This window comes from Episyrphus balteatus, chromosome X (assembly GCF_945859705.1).
Source record: "Episyrphus balteatus chromosome X, idEpiBalt1.1, whole genome shotgun sequence".
NCBI lineage: Eukaryota > Metazoa > Arthropoda > Insecta > Diptera > Syrphidae > Episyrphus > Episyrphus balteatus.
This window is the reverse complement of record NC_079138.1, coordinates 3,367,825-3,384,649: the sequence shown is the minus strand read 5'-3', so window position 1 is coordinate 3,384,649 and position 16,825 is coordinate 3,367,825. Positions and strand designations below refer to the sequence as shown.

At 27.9% G+C, this 16,825-nt stretch overlaps 2 protein-coding genes across 2 annotated transcripts in view; one reads left to right on the top strand and one right to left on the bottom strand.

Moving 5' to 3' along the window:
* Window positions 1-16,825, top strand: part of LOC129920542 (vacuolar protein sorting-associated protein 29) — a 501,662-nt gene that overhangs the window by 239,801 nt on the left and 245,036 nt on the right. The gene's annotated exons all lie outside the window — the stretch shown is intronic.
* Window positions 9,699-16,120, bottom strand: LOC129920539 (protein gurken-like). Its single transcript, XM_056001856.1, has 3 exons — window positions 15,711-16,120; window positions 14,187-14,879; window positions 9,699-10,144 (listed from the first exon to the last, which is right to left on the bottom strand). Exons 1-3 carry the CDS (start codon window positions 15,763-15,765, stop codon window positions 10,014-10,016), a joined length of 879 nt encoding a protein of 292 aa, XP_055857831.1. The 5' UTR covers window positions 15,766-16,120; the 3' UTR covers window positions 9,699-10,013.

The window sequence follows — 16,825 nt, the reverse complement described above, 5'->3', positions numbered from 1 at the left end:
TTGCTTCTGTAAAGCTTAATAAAAGAAACAGCAGCATCTATAAAACTTTATAGAAGCAATACGAGTACTTTCAAGTGGATTCTTACTACAGGTATGAGGGATATGTAATGTGTTCAAGTAAGGAATAAGAAAAAATAAGAAGATGGTCACAATAGATAGATTTTGATAGCAAACACACCCAAATTGTTAGGGATTCTGTGCAATATGAAATTATTATTCACTCTCTCACTCTCTTGTCTGGGTTCTCTCGATTAAAATATTTTCAAAAGCTTTTAAGGGAGTATAAGTTTTGTATACATCATTGATAATTTTGTTAAGTGTTCACATTCATTTCAAAAAGATTTAAAAAACCGCTGTATGTCTTATTCAATAACTCTAAGTTTAACCCTCTGAATATATCGAAGGACAATAAAATCGAGAGCTTTTAAGGCTCATGAAAGATGACACGTTGTCTCTTGGACATTTCTAATAAGTTTTATATTTATTTTAAGTGTGGGGATATAATGTGAACGGAGATTCTGTCAACCCCTTTTATTAATGTCTGTCCTTGATTTTTGCTATCAAAAAAATTAATAGTTTATATAAATTACTTTGCAATTAAAGTTACTTTAAGTGTTTTTTTTTTAATGAAATTATATCAATATCAATTCAAATGTACTGACTTTTGTTTAATTATATGAATCAAAAAAAAGCTAAGCTTTATAGCTTAGGAGAGAGGAAGAAAAGCTCGTCGTTTAAAAATCTAAAAATAGCAACTACCTATATTTCAATTTCAAAAAATTGAAGAAAAATGTATCGACAATATTTTTAATTTTAAAAGTTTTAGAATATTGGTTTTTAATTGATACTTGATAAATTTATGTTAAAGTAATGAGTTTTGACTTATTTTTTTTTTTTTTTTATGATTACACCGTTAACGAAATGGGTTTACACATTGACTCTCTGACGTCACCAGAAAACTTATTTTCACTTTGTCATATCGCTGTTGATGTCAAAAACCTAAAATTGTGTGTTGAAAACATTTCTTGGGAAAGATTTTAACGTCATTTTTAAGTCAAAGTGACACTCAACTTATGTACTGAGGCTCTGATTGGCATTGGTCAGATGTCATAAAAAGTTAGGTGACATTTAGATGACATTTGGTTCTGACCAATCAAAGCCTCTAAAAATTCAAAACTTAAGTTCAGTGGCCAGTGTTGAAAGCGGGAACTGTCAATTTTTGGTTCGCGTCAAATTCCGTTTTGAACTTTCAAGCAATTCAGTCTTAAAAATAAAGAAAATCTTTGGAATAACTTTGTTTGTTTAAAGTTTCTTAAATGATACCGTTTTTAATGCGTGCAAACCACTTTAAATACAATTTAGCTAGAGTACAAGTTAAATTTACTTTCAATAAGCGCAAATAAAATTTTACTAAAGGTTAAAGGTACCCGGTGTTCGAGTATCAAATTAGCTTAAGAGCTTCATAATTTGACAAAAATAAAAAAAAACGAAAAAAAAAAACCAATGGAGGTAAACACCTCTAGACAAACCTCGAAAAACCACTATTGACAAAATTAGGCGTGGTGAATGTAAAACGAAAACAATTAAATGAGGGAGTCTAATGGTAATAGAAAAAAAAAAATATACGACAAATGACAGCATTATACAATTTGAAGGTGTAGTTTATTTGGGGATAAATGATGGGTGTATTTTAGTCAAGGGATTATGATTTGGACAAGGCAACTTAATTAACAAAATTAACACAGTTTTATTGTTGATTTTATTTTGAGGACCAGATATATAGAGCTCGTCCTCCAGGGTATCTAAATGAGATAAGACATTTTAGCTCGCAATTGAATGGTTTTGTTAGTGAATGAAACAGACATTTGAGCGTTTACGAATTTGAAATAGTAAATCTGGGGCGTAATAAATAAATTCTCTATAATCTGGAACGTTCTCTATGATGTGGAACGTTTTATTTACCAGTAATTTTCATTATGAGGAAAATGAAAATGTAAAAAGAAGTATAAAATTTGACACTCTATCACACTTGTTCTGATTTTTATTCCGAATTGAATTGAACATTGTAATGGTATTCATAAACCCTTAATTATAAAAAAAAAATTTTTTTAAAGAGAAAAAGGGCCCTCAAGTTAAAGTAGGAGCAGGTGGTCTAAAATGGCCCAACTAGGTAAAATGGCCGCCTTGCTAGAAATCATAGAATCGAACAGAATTAGAAGGGTTCGGGAATATAATTCTTTAAACGAAATGAAAGAAACTTTAAGAAATTTGACAGTTCAAATTGTCTCTAGCCATTTCATAAAGTAGACCGACTTAAATTTTTTGTGAAAAATTCATTGACAAAAAAACATGGAACTTTGGGTAAGGCACGACTGGGTCGCATGAACTTGCTCTTAGAGTTCAATTTGCTTAAATTTTTAAGACTTTTTATATAGAAATTTCGTACCTACTATATGGGTACAAAAAAAATAATAATATTCGTTTTTTTTTTTAAATAAAATAAAATCTGCAATCAAATTGCCCCTCAAAACAAGTATGCAGTTTTGATTAATATATTAAGATGCATTTTTAGAAAAAAAAATTTTCAAAATCGTTAGAGGAGTTTTTTAAAAAACTAATTTTTTATAAATAATTTTTTGGAAAAAAAGTTTTAAAATAAAATTGGTATGCCATTTTGTAGAAATCACTAATCAACATCTGAAAATAAAATTTCAAAAAAATTCAATGTCACGTTTTCGAAAATTGGATTTTTCAAAAAAAAAATTTTCAAATTTTTTTTAAAAAATCCAAAAATTATTTTTTTTTTGAAATTTTATTTTTAGCTTATATTAAAATGTTATAAATTCATCTTCACAAAATTTCACAAATTTTTTTCATTAAAAGATAGACCTTGTCTTAAAACTTACATTTGAATTTTTTAAACAAAATCGTTGGAGCCGTTTTATTTATTTTTGGTCCAAAAAAATTAATTCCAAAAATCCCTCTGGAGGGTCCCCAAAAAATGCTGCATACCAAGTTTGAAGTCAATCATTTCATTCGTTTAGGCTGTAGCTCCTTATACAGACAGACGACGCGACGGACTTCCGGGACCCACTTTTTTGGCATTCTCTACCATCGTAATATCATGGAAAAATGTTATCTCAACTTTTTTTTTTTTTTATACGAATACATAACTTGATATTAAAGTACCTATGTATATCGCAAGTTAAAATAAATAAATGGGCTGGAAAAAAGCATCCAAAACATTCGGAGTTCCAAATGGAAACGTGCAACCAACAAAAACAAGATTTTTAATGACTCAGAGAAAGGTCTGAAGACATTGATCACCACTTTTTCCAAGCAAATTGAAAAAAAAGAGGCTCGTTGACTATATTTTGCTTTTAGTGTCATGTATGTTTGGACAGTATAGCATTTTACCCGGGAAAATTCGATCAGTGAAATTTGAAGACGTTTAGAAAATTAAATACACTTTAAATACTTTTTTGGAATTTTTTAACTTGTAAAGCAAAAAAATGTGAGAGTTATTGATAAATTTTTCAAGTTTAAAAATGTTACTTTTTTTCGAGTTATGGAATGTATTTTTTAGAAGTGGCATTTTAGGTCACCTTCCCCTGATCAAGCATAACACATAAACTGTATACAATTGACATCCGCTAGATATCCATTCATTTATTCGTCCATTCATTTATTCATTCATCAGTCATAATTCATTCATTCATCCATTCATTTATTTACACCTTCCCCCCCCCCCCCCTCACCCCTTTCCCCCTCTACCCACTCGCTCCATCTAGCGTTTTCAACATATAAGTAATCACATTTTTTGTTGACCTCCCGAATTACTTTTCAAAGTACCTATACTCTATTATTTCAAAATTCAAAAAATTTGTTTATTCATCATGTTTTACTCACCACATTACTGTAGGAACAAAAATCGCCATATCCAATGATTCACCTGCTGAATACAATTGATTATTATCATCACTTTCAGTATTTATATTAAATGATTGTATCTCGAAGTCACTTCATATAAATTCATCATAACGCACATTCACTGTTGCACATTTTTATTTTCATTTTCATTTTGATTATGGTTTTACAAGGCAAGGCAATTTTTCAAAAAAAATTTTCAACTCTGACTAATCCTCAAAGAATCAACAACAAAATACAATTTTTGTCCATTGATGATGATGATGATTTTGATGATGACTAAAAACAGAAAAAGAGCATTTCTACAACTATAATTTATAACCTACAAAGTTTTTTTTTTTTTCTTTTCTTCTTTCAAGACACACAAAAATACACTAAGTTTTACATTTTTATTTATTATGTGCCGCTATGCAACAATACATAAATTGTAAATAAAATTTGACGTATTTTTAAATTCGAAATCACAACAACAACACACGAGAACAATCTTTATCCACCAAGAACAATATAAAGAGTTCTTGTTAACAAAACTAAAACAATAAAAAAAAATATTGATTTTCGAAAACTTGTCGAGTGTGAGATTTCAAATTAAAAAAAAAAAAAAAAAAATAATTACAAGTTTTTTTTTTATTATTTATTTCGTTTCCCGGATTTGTGTGCTATGATTAATTTAGAATTATTCGCTCGATATTTCATATATTTTTTTTTTTTTTATTTAGGCAGATTTTGTATTTTTTTTTTTTTTAATTTTAAGTAATGTTATTTTTTTTTTTTTGTTTTATTTAACTTTCGTTACCATTTTTATTTACAGTTATATAGTAAAGTATTAAGTTTAAATTAAAAAAAAAAAAAAAAAATTATGCAAAAATTACAAAAAAGTGGTTTTGTGTTTTTTTTTTTTTTTGACAGTAGGAGAATTGTCAAATTTTGTCTACGTGGTGTATTCTGTCACAGAATTGTTAGTTACCCCTCGTTTTCTCAACATACGGGAACAAAAAAAAAATAATTGAGCGACAAAAAACCGGTGAGATCTGATACCGAGATTTGCTGATGATATTGGCCCAAACTGCCCATCAACTAGTCGAAAACGTACTGAGAATCGTAGTGTTTCTTCCTTTTTTGCTCAAAAGATCTCTAAAATTATCAGAGAAGGAGAGTATTTGGCTGTTATTTACAGTAGAACATTTTGTTAAAAAATTTGGACTGAATTCACAATCTGGCAAAAAATCGAAGTAACTTTAAAGATCTTTAAATACATACATTCGTGCGAGACAGTAGTAAAAAGGCTTAAAGTGACTATAACAAATCTCAACTATTCTTGTGAACGTGATGTAAGTATAATATGAGCCCCTCAAAGCACAAGTTTGTAGGTGGTGGAGGCACTTGGATTCGAATCCAGACCGCTCAGGTCATTTTCCATCGCAGGGCCTTTAATTGTGAGGTTAGACATCATTAACAAAAAAAAAAGATTGCAAAATGTCACAATCACATTTAAAAAAATATTATTCAAGGTCGAAAATGTCGTATTTTCATAGGAGAAGGTGGTGGAAGGTGGCTACAGACGTTTTGACCTGTTAAATTTCAAAAAATCTTATAAAGTTGCTACCATTTCGTATATTTCGGTGCTGCCAGATAAACTATAAAATTGTATTCACAAAACCTTCTAATTCTGTTCGATTTTGCGATTTTTAGAAAAAGAACCATGTCCCCCTTTTAATTTTTTTAGGCCTGCATACAAAACTGTGCTTCTATTTAATATTTAATAAAAAAAAATCATAAAAATTATTCAAAAATCTACTAATTTAGAGGTTTTATTTTTTAAAAAAACTGCTGTTTTTGACCCTCAAATGGGTCCTGGGTTTGGTAAGTAATAATTTTGCATTCCAAATTTTTTAACCATTATTTGTTTTATCGCAAATTCTAAGGATTAAGCAACTTCGACATTTAATTAAGTATAGGCGACTTTACCGTAGCGCATTTCAACTTTACCAATCCCTAATAAGGTTTTTTTTCTGTGGCATGGGGAATTTTTAAACAATATTTGGTACCAATTTTTAGCTCTGTGCGAATTTCGACTGAACCGGCATTAAAAACAAGATAAGATTCTGAACAAATCGTTCTACTGTGAAACTGCAAAAAAAAAAAAACTATTGAGAAGCTTCAAAGCGTGTATTGGCGTCGCGTCGTCGTTTTCTAGGATTCATATTGAATTTGTTTCGGTACTTAATTGTTCATTAAAATTATACTAAATTTTTGATAGATTCTGTTTAGGAAAATATTTAATTTACAAATGTAATATTTCCTTTTAAGTTTGATATTTGAAAATAAAGTTAGGTACCGATGATAAAAAAAGAACATCAGCAAATTTCGGAGAGAAAAAAGAGAGTGAGAGCGAGAGAGAATATCAGAGAAGACGTTGAACTAAAATCAGAGCAACGAGCGATTTTTCTATGAGATAAAATACGACTAAAAATAGATCGTTTAAAATTTCTCGTCGGGGGAAATGTAAAATCGAGTAGGTACCACACGTAGCACCTTACTATACGTGTACAATGTACATTGTGTACCGCACCTCACCGCTGCGGGCGCGTTGGTTCAGGTCAAGAACTCAGAGACTCAAAAAAACACAATAACTTGCACGGAGTTTGATATTCACTTTTTTTTTTTTTTTCTTATTTTTGAATTAAATAAGAGGTCGATTGCTCTCATAAAATTATCATCCATTCACATTTCATTCAATAAAAACAGGAAAAATGTTCATTGGATTGGAAAATTTACCAAAAACACATGTGGGTTGTGTTGTTGTTGTAGTTTTTTCAATACTTGGAATGTTAATGGTTTTTCTGAAACAAAAATGTTTGTTTTTATTTTTATTTTTTTTTTTTTCCAAAAACGATCGAAAAAACATGAGAAAAATAATTGATGATTGTGATTGGGAGTCTTTTGATGTTCAATTCCATTGAATAAATAAATGTTTTCAAATTCAATAAATTTTTATATGTTTTCAAATTTATTTTAGAATTGTTATAAAAATTTAGATTTGTTTTTCGAGGTACTACTTAAACTTTGCCCATGTTTAACTCAAATTGATGTATCTAGCAAAAATATTCTTTGATTTTGTACACAAAATTTTGTTTAAAAGAATGATGTAGTGATAAAAATTTTGATGGTGAACATTTATTATGGAAGTACTGCTGCATACCAAACTATTAAAAAAAGTGTAAGTACCTATTGCGAGAAAGCCTTTATGTTAAAAATACCTTTCCGTGGCTTCTGGGGTCAACCCGGCGAACCCCACATGCAGATCAATAGTGTGAAGCTGATACGTAGGAGAGTTATCAACCCCTCAACATCGAGATCATAAAATCGCTGAAATACAGGAAGAATATTCCATTTGCTTAACATTGGCCACAGCATAGGTTTGCAATCCAAACCAATCATCTTCGAGTACAAACTTTTATTTATTAAGTTAATTCTCGGATGGTTTTTTTTTACTTTTGGTGGTCTAAAACTTTTGACCGGCAGTGTATAAAGGTTCCATTATTGATTAAAACGACGTATTACTTATTTTGTTTTATTTTATTTAATTTTTTGTTTTTTTTTTATTTTATTTTATTTTTTTTTATTTTATTTTTTTATTTAATTTTTTTTTTTTAATTTTTTTTTTTAATTTATTTTACCTATTTTATTTTATTTTATTTTATTTTATTTTATTTTGTTTATTTTATTTTATTTTATTTTATTTTATTTTATTTTATTTTATTTTATTTTATTTTATTTGAATTTATTTTATTTTATTTGAATTTATTTTATTTTATTTTATTTTATTTTATTTTATTTTATTTTATTTTATTTTATTTTATTTTATTTTATTTTATTTGAATTTATTTTATTTTATTTGAATTTATTTTATTTTATTTTATTTTATTTTATTTTATTTTATTTTATTTTATTTTATTTTATTTTATTTTATTTGAATTTATTTTATTTTATTTGAATTTATTTTATTTTATTTTATTTTATTTTATTTTATTTTATTTTATTTTATTTTATTTTATTTGAATTTATTTTATTTTATTTGAATTTATTTTATTTTATTTTATTTTATTTTATTTTATTTTATTTTATTTTATTTTATTTTATTTTATTTTATTTTATTTTATTTTATTTTATTTTATTTTATTTTTTTTTATTTTATTTTTTTTTTTTTTTTTTTTTTTAATTTTTTTTTTTAATTTATTTTACCTATTTTATTTTATTTTATTTTATTTTATTTTATTTTGTTTATTTTATTTTATTTTATTTTATTTTATTTTATTTTATTTTATTTTATTTGAATTTATTTTATTTTATTTGAATTTATTTTATTTTATTTTATTTTATTTTATTTTATTTTATTTTATTTTATTTTATTTTATTTTATTTTATTTGAATTTATTTTATTTTATTTGAATTTATTTTATTTTATTTTATTTTATTTTATTTTATTTTATTTTATTTTATTTTATTTTATTTTATTTTATTTTATTTGAATTTATTTTATTTTATTTGAATTTATTTTATTTTATTTTATTTTATTTTATTTTATTTTATTTTATTTTATTTTATTTTATTTGAATTTATTTTATTTTATTTGAATTTATTTTATTTTATTTTATTTTATTTTATTTTATTTTATTTTATTTTATTTTATTTTATTTTATTTTATTTTATTTTATTTTATTTTATTTGAATTTATTTTATTTTATTTGAATTTATTTTATTTTATTTTATTTTATTTTATTTTATTTTATTTTATTTTATTTTATTTTATTTTATTTTATTTTATTTGAATTTATTTTATTTTATTTGAATTTATTTTATTTTATTTTATTTTATTTTATTTTATTTTATTTTATTTTATTTTATTTTATTTTATTTTATTTTATTTTATTTTATTTTATTTTTTTTTATTTTATTTTATTTTTTAATTTTTTTTTTTAATTTTTTTTTTTAATTTATTTTACCTATTTTATTTTATTTTATTTTATTTTATTTTATTTTGTTTATTTTATTTTATTTTATTTTATTTTATTTTATTTTATTTTATTTTATTTTATTTGAATTTATTTTATTTTATTTGAATTTATTTTATTTTATTTTATTTTATTTTATTTTATTTTATTTTATTTTATTTTATTTTATTTTATTTGAATTTATTTTATTTTATTTGAATTTATTTTATTTTATTTTATTTTATTTTATTTTATTTTTTATTTATGTTTCGATGTAGTTGAAGCTCTTTTTGGTCCGGTCCTATATCTATTAAAATTAACTTTAGGGACCGGTTATAATCAGACCCTTAACCTATAACCGGCCTCTTAGCATTGTGTATTAACTTGTACCTTCTACTTACAAAAAATACTCACCTTCACATACTAATTTGTTTGGGATACAATCAAAACATTTATGAATTATTGAATTCAATATTATGGATCTATTGAATTTAGCCTGATAAAAAAGTCCCAAGGTGCCTCGTTTCCAATTTAGCCGTTCACTACGCGACGATCCAACTATTTTCAGAGAAGTCAAATTGTTTTGGTTTTAGTGCCATGAGATCCATCATCGAAATTTTTTTTAATTTTTTTTTTTATTTATTTATGCAAAATGCAAAATGATGGACTAAGTACTTATAACCATTATGTGAATCTGGGTGATACCATAAAATAATTGCTATCTTGGATGGATGGGTCAATAAAATTAATATTGATGTGAAAAATAATAAAAAGTCATTTACCGATCGACAAATTTTTCTTTTATTTACAAAAATGTTTCTTTCAAGTACATAATTTCAATTTACCAAAAAAATTAAATAAAACAAAAAACAAAATAAACTATGACGCGCTTTTTAGATTTTTAATTTCTTTTAGATAAATACAAAATTAAATTTGTATGTCTTAATGTTTATGTTACAATAAATTAGAAAATTAAATACAACGATATAAAAAAAAAAAATAAGAATAAATTTAAGGAAGAAATACCGGTAATCTTCGCTTAGTTAGAAGAATATTTTCGTTAAATTTATAATACAAGTAATACATACGTTTTTAGTCTCTATTATAGTTTTTGCATAACAAAAACAAAAGAAATAGTACGTCCACGATAGCTAATCCATAAACCAATGGTCCACCTTTAGTCTTTGCTAAGACCAATCGGGGACGAATCCGAGGAATGAATTCTGTAGAAATAGAAAACAAGTATTTTTTTTTTAAATTTTTGACACCTTTACAATCAATCTTTTTAAAACATATATTTGGTCCTATATTCATAGACGTATTTTAAAATTATTACTCTCTTACAACTATAGAAATATCTTCAAACTAAAATTATGTTTCAAATTTTCTTAATTTTAAATTAAGAAGTATATCTATTTTTTTCATTTACAGGGAGACAATTTTCAAAAGATGGGCGCAATTTGCCACCAAAGAATTCTGAAAAAGTAGTTTTAATTCACTTACTTACCATTAGTAAGTATTGTTTACTAAAATAATAATTTTAGAAAATATGTTTTGTAAGATAAAAGTCTTTTTTGTTCTCCATTTTTGATAATCGGTATTCGGCCGAATGTGGTTAGCTATTCGGCTGATACCGAATATCAAAAAACTATGCTGAATACCGAATATCAAAAAACTATGCTGAATACCGAATATTGGCCGAATATTTGCGGTATCACGGTAGATACAGTGTTGCTAGAGGTGGCTATTTATCGCCAAACAGGCTCCTTGAATTTTTAACTCGCTCCTTAAAATTTTGATTTGCGATTTATCGGATTTCGGCTCTTTTAATTTTTCGCTCATTTTTCATATGAATTTTCATTTAAAATTTAATAAACCAGAATTATATCAACAAAATGAAAACAAAATTATGGGTGCCTACTTGAAGTCTGATAAGTATTTGAAAATTTAAAAAAAAATTTAAATCTCATGTCACAACATTTTTTTTGACCATTTTTGAAGGCGGCTATTTTTGGCTCCAAGATTTTTCAAAATCGGCTCCTTGCCTCGAAAATATTCTGGCGAAATGGCACACTAAAGAATACTATACTCTGCTCAAAAAAGATAGTCCAGTACAGTACTGCTCTTATGGGAAAGTCTTTTTTTTTCAAATTAGTGGGACCTTCCGCTTGCCTAAAGCATTGCACGAAATAATATTGCCCTGAAATACACAAGAAAACCACAGAAGCACCACAACATTTTGTTGTATTTTATTTATGAAGCTTGATGACGTACATCCAAGTATGGATCATGGTATAATGAGACTGATTCTGCAAATCAGTGCAAAATGGCGTCGTAAGTGTTTGGACATTTGATTTGTCAAAGACAAAAGCAACAACAAAATTTCAATAAAGCAACTGCCAAAAACTTTTGGAGCCATCTTTCATCTGACAGTTCTTGTTTTTGACAATCTACCCATGATATTCAACCTAATCACGAAATCCATTCGTTTCGGAAATTTGCTACGATTCCCGAAAAAAAAAAACAATCACAGAATCCGTTCGTAATTGAAAATTTCATACAAATCGTCACTACGATTGGATTTTGTGTTTGTTTTTTTTTTTTGTTGGTAATCGTAGAAAATTTCCCATACGAATGGAATTCTTGTTAAGGCCGATAATAATATCTCCTCATAACATAACTATTAGGCCAGTCATTATGTCGGAAAAAACGGCTTAGAAATGCAAAATGACCGAGAAAGCTAAATTTTGGATATGTTGTAGGGGATGTTTAAAATAATAATAACTCGGCTATCCTTCGAGATACGAAAATTTTACAAGGTGCTTTTTTGTAGCTTTTACTTTGTTCTACAATTCATACATACACATTTTTTGCGTATCATGAACCGATTTCGAGATATCGATCAAAAAAGTCAAAAAATTACGATATGCGATTTGTTTTTTGACATTATCTATTTTTTGGTGATGAATATCCAAAAAAATATTAAAATCAAATTTGTCGACCCTGTTCAGACCTAGAATTTCGTCAAGCACAACCAATGCAATTTCGAATATTTCAGGAGACCGATGTTCTAATATCTAGGTCAAAGCGTTCAGCTTCCAGAAGCCCGCCCAACTTCAAACGGCTATATCTCGGAATTTGGAAAAAAAAATGAAAAAACTTTTTGATGCCAGCGGTAGCGGGGACTCTAACCTACATTTGGGTACAACTCCCGTCCCTGTAGGTGCACGCGTTCTCAAACCAGGAGAACTTAAAGGTAAAAAAAAAGTTAAGCCCGATTTTGAAAAAATAGGCATGATGTGGCAGTTTAACATAGAAGATGATTTTTTAAAAATCTGACAATGTGCAAAGCGTAGGCCCATGACTACGGTGACCATCCGTCCCGGTTTACCCGGGACTGTCCCGTTTTTCTACAGCTTGTCCCGGGTTTTTATTCAAGAAACCCGGGACGTATAAGTGTCCCGTATTTTGTAATTTGTCCCGTGATTGTCCCGTATTTGGATATTCTCTGATCTTTGTATTCAATATTTTAAATACTTTGCACGGAAAATAAGAAAACATTGGGTGGAAATTAAAATTTTTCTAATTTTTCGGATAAAGCATTAAGCCTAGTACGTTGCTGAAGCAAAACGAAAATTTTTCTAAGTCTCCAAAGTCAAAAAACTTTTGCTGCAAGAAAAATTGCCTGGACAAATAATAAATGGGAGTGACAAAGTATTAAAAATTCTCCATATATTCTAGCACAGGTAAGAATTTCGTTACCTAAGCTGCGTATTGTACAACGAAAATCAAAATTTGGTGCTGGTTTTGTATGAAAATTTTCGTTTCGTCTCTAGACTAGGCTAGTTTTTTTTTTTAATGTTCGTCAATCATTTAGTTCCAGCTTCTGTTTGTCAGGTTGCTACACCAGGTAAAATGTTTTCGAATAAAGAACAACATATGGAAGAGTAAAGAACTTAGATAAGTTTCAAAACTTTTAAGGACATGTTAAAAGTTGTGTATCTTAAACACACATACAATTTCAAAATCATTTAAAATTAAATGAAAATGTTAAAAAACAACTCTCCCGACTTGATCAAAAAAATATTTTTTTATAAGTTTTTAACAGACATTCTTATAAAACCCCTTTCTAGATTTCTGATTTCGTAAACGACTTAAATGATTTCAACAAAAAAGCTCCCATAAAATCGTTTAGGAAATCTTGATATCAAAATAAGGAAAAATTATGAAAACTCATTTAAATTTTTTTTTTTTTTTGAAAAATCAATATTTTCAAAACGATCCAACGAATTTTTTATCTGTCCCGGGTTTCGCTTCCAGAAATATGGTCACCGTACCCATGACACAAGCTATCATCATCAAGAGCGTTCAAAAAATTCGGGGATTTTTCGAAAAAAAAATTGACCCCAACTTTCAAACGCGAGTTTCTCGGAATTTTGAAAAAAAAATCCAAAACCCGATTATACCACTATCGGGTAGCTGAGAATATAAGCTTTCATATGGCACCACTCCCATGTCTCTAGGAATTGATACATTTGCAGATGAGATTTATTTATTTCTCTCAGTGATAAATCTCACTGGTTGATCGAAACATAAAAAAATAAAAAAATTAAGGTTTCTCTCAAACCTTGACCGAAATTTTTCTTTTTTAAAAATAAAGGTTATTTTATGGCCTTTATTGAAAATGGCGACAAATAAGAGTTATTAAGGAACCTTTCAAAAGGTTGAGATTTATTTCTGATCTCTGGTTCTAGTCTTTGATTGGTTTAATGTTAGGTTAGAGGTGAAATTTAGTTGCCATTAGTGTTTATCGAGCGATTTCAGAATTACTCGAAGATACTCCGGACAATTTGGAACGACCAAACGGAAACACTAAAAGAATACATCAACATTTGAATACAAAAAAAAAACTTGGGTATGATTCTGAAGAAGGAGCTAATTTTAGGTTAGGTCTATGAATTATGGTCACAGCCCTATCGTGAGTTTCACGTGGAAATTTTTCCAACCCAAATATTTTTGTTCGCCTGGAATTTGAATAGCTATTGTGTTAGTTCCCCCCGAAGGGAATTAACATTTTCCGCTAAAAAATAAGTTCAAAATACGAGGAGTTGCTCGAAAGTGAGCAAATTTTCGTAAGTAACTTACAATAGGGGAAAATTCAATTTTTTCGGGTGGAATCTTGTTCACGTGAAAATCACAATAAGGCTTATTATGATTTAATTTTTGAAATTTTTCGAGTCATGAGTTAACGCAAACAAAACTTACCATAGCTTTTAGCTTCACATCGTTCTCCTACAAATCCTTCAGCACATTCACATGATGTTAGACTATGATTCAAAATTGGATAAAGAAAACATCGTCCTCCATTCAAGCAAAATTCTAATTTCAAAATATCAACACATTCTAATGAAACAATTTCACTTATTAATTTGAATTGAACATCATCTTGTTGTTCATATTGGTGTTGTGATTTTGTTGTTGTTGTCGCTTTTGTTGTTGTTGTTGTTGATGGTGGTCCGGTGGTGGTAGGCGGTTCACCTACCACCGGATCAGTGGTTATTGTTGAAATCGACAACGGTGAAAATTGCCCCTGTTGCTGCTGATCATATACAAATAAATGTTCCAACGTTTGTTCCCTTTGATTTTGAATATCTAACGTCAACGATTTATTTGGCTTATGAGCATGAGAAGAAGGCTCATCTGATTGTTTAGTTTTTGAATATTTTTTCAAATCTAAAAATTTAAAGTATTTATGCCAGAAGCTTGTTCTGATATTTTCATTTAAACCTCCATCTTCATTTTGAGGTGTTAATTGTGAGGTTTGTTGTTGAAGTAGCAGATGATGATTATGAATATTCTGTTGATATTGCATTGATTTATGAATTGAAAGCTCTATGCCAGAGGCAGGATAGAGATGAATAGATTTTCGATTGAAAATTTTAAAGCTCGAACAACAATCTATAAATAAGAAGAACAAGAAAGAAAGAGAGAGAGAGAGAGAGACAAGAATGGCACATGATGATAATTATCTTGAGAGGCATATACAGTTGACTCCCTCTAAGTCGAACTTTCACGGAACACGAAAATTGGTCATCCCTCTAGATTAATTTAATCTTTTTGCTTCAAATGTTTCCATTAAAAATGGTAAAAAAAAGTTCGAGTTAGAGGGAAATTAGATTTAAAGAGAGTTCGACATAGAGGGAGTCAACTGTATATGCATATAGGATAAAGAAAAAGCTTTGAAAAACAAAAGAACAGGAATAGGTATTGATAAGCCATACGTAAAAAAATTATTTTATGTGCCGCACGAATGGTGGTTTCGTTTGGTAAAAAAATCAGTTTATTTTTTGATCTTAATCTGTCAAAAAAACACCAGACAGACTTAGATCAAAAAATAAATTGATTTTTTTACCAAACGAAAATACCATAAATTTAAAAACTTAAAAGACAGTGACCGGGTTCAAAATCTGAACTTAAGTTCTGATAACAAAGAGGCTTTGATTGGTCAGATTTCATAAGAAGTTAGGTGACATTTGGTTCAGACCAATTAAATTCAAAACCTAAGTTCAGATGGCATACGTTGAAACTGGCCTGCATTGTCACAACGCGTGTATAAAAAAGTTTTGACGCTTAATTTTACAAATACTAACGTCAAATATCATGTAAAAAAAAAAACAAACAGATAGGCACCGCATTTAATTCTCATATAACCTATCCTGTAAATCTTTTTCAAACAGGGGGGGGGGGGCGGGGGATGGTTGGGGGAAAGTATGCATTTAAAAGTCCAACCTAAATCAGGAATGATTGTTGACAGCATTAAAATAATATTTATTCTAAACATCATTCTTTGTTTTTTTGCTCGAAAAATCAATTGTACGACGAAAAATTGAAAAAAATTAAGAGGTCCAAGAGCAAAAACATTTTGAAAGAGGGAGAGCAAGAGAAAACAACAAAATATATGTTGTGTAGCAAATTTTAGGGAAAAAAAAATAAACAAAAAAAAAAGTTTTTACGCGATTTATTAATTTTACAAAAAAAGCCGGGATATAGCCATTTCAGCCCGGCTGAAATGACGAAAAAAACGCGAAATCACGACGACGACGCTGACGATAAGTCGAACCGAAAAAAAAACCCGGACAATCAAACGGAGTTTGTTGTTTGCTTGTCACACATCGACTGAAATTCGAATTATAAATGAGAGAAAAAAAATTTTCGTAACGGATCATTTTCATTCAGAATCAGGCTTAACAAAGTTATAGAATTCAACAGTGGAACAATACTCATGAATTATTATCCAAAAAAAGACAATAATGTTTTGGTATGGATTTAGAGCTCAAGTTAAAATGCTTAGGAGTTTTGTAAAATAAAATTTGGTCTTAAATGTAAAGAACAGTTGTTGCCAGGAACATAGGTTAACAAAATTACTTCTTACAAACGAAATCATTCGAAAAAAGAAATTTAATTACTTATTGCATTTGAAGATCAAATAGAAATAGCAATTTAAGAACTCAGCCAGCGATTCAAATAATAACACCGCCACTCGTTTTGGCATTCTGAATCGGGTATTTCGGGACAGTTCTAAGAATTATCAAACAAAAGCAAAAAAAATTTCTTCTTCAAATTATAAATCCCTAAAATTATAACATGAAATTTTGTGTCTAACATTTCGAGACATTTGTGTCCTTATAAATAAATATTATGAATAAAAACTTCATCGTCCTAACAAAATATCTTTGGACAAAATTCGCACCAGGCTAAAAATTGGTACATCTTGAATAAATGGGTTGGAATACTCTTATACTCTTGATTTTAAAAAAGCAAATTTCGAGTTGCTTTCTGAAAACATATCTAGTTCAGGGATAGAAAATATACTTACATTATCTAATATTGATGAAGCAGTTACA

Excerpts from the sequence above, each read along its gene's own strand:
- LOC129920539 (XM_056001856.1), bottom strand. The coding sequence starts at position 15,765 with ATGATGTTTAGAATAAATATTATTTTAATGCTGTCAACAATCATTCCT. Across the intron at positions 14,880-15,710 it reads AACAATCATTCCTGATTTAG|ATTGTTGTTCGAGCTTTAAA; the intron begins GTTGGACTTTTA and ends TCTTATTTATAG. Across the intron at positions 10,145-14,186 it reads ATGTGAAGCTAAAAGCTATG|AATTCATTCCTCGGATTCGT; the intron begins GTAAGTTTTGTT and ends CTATTTCTACAG.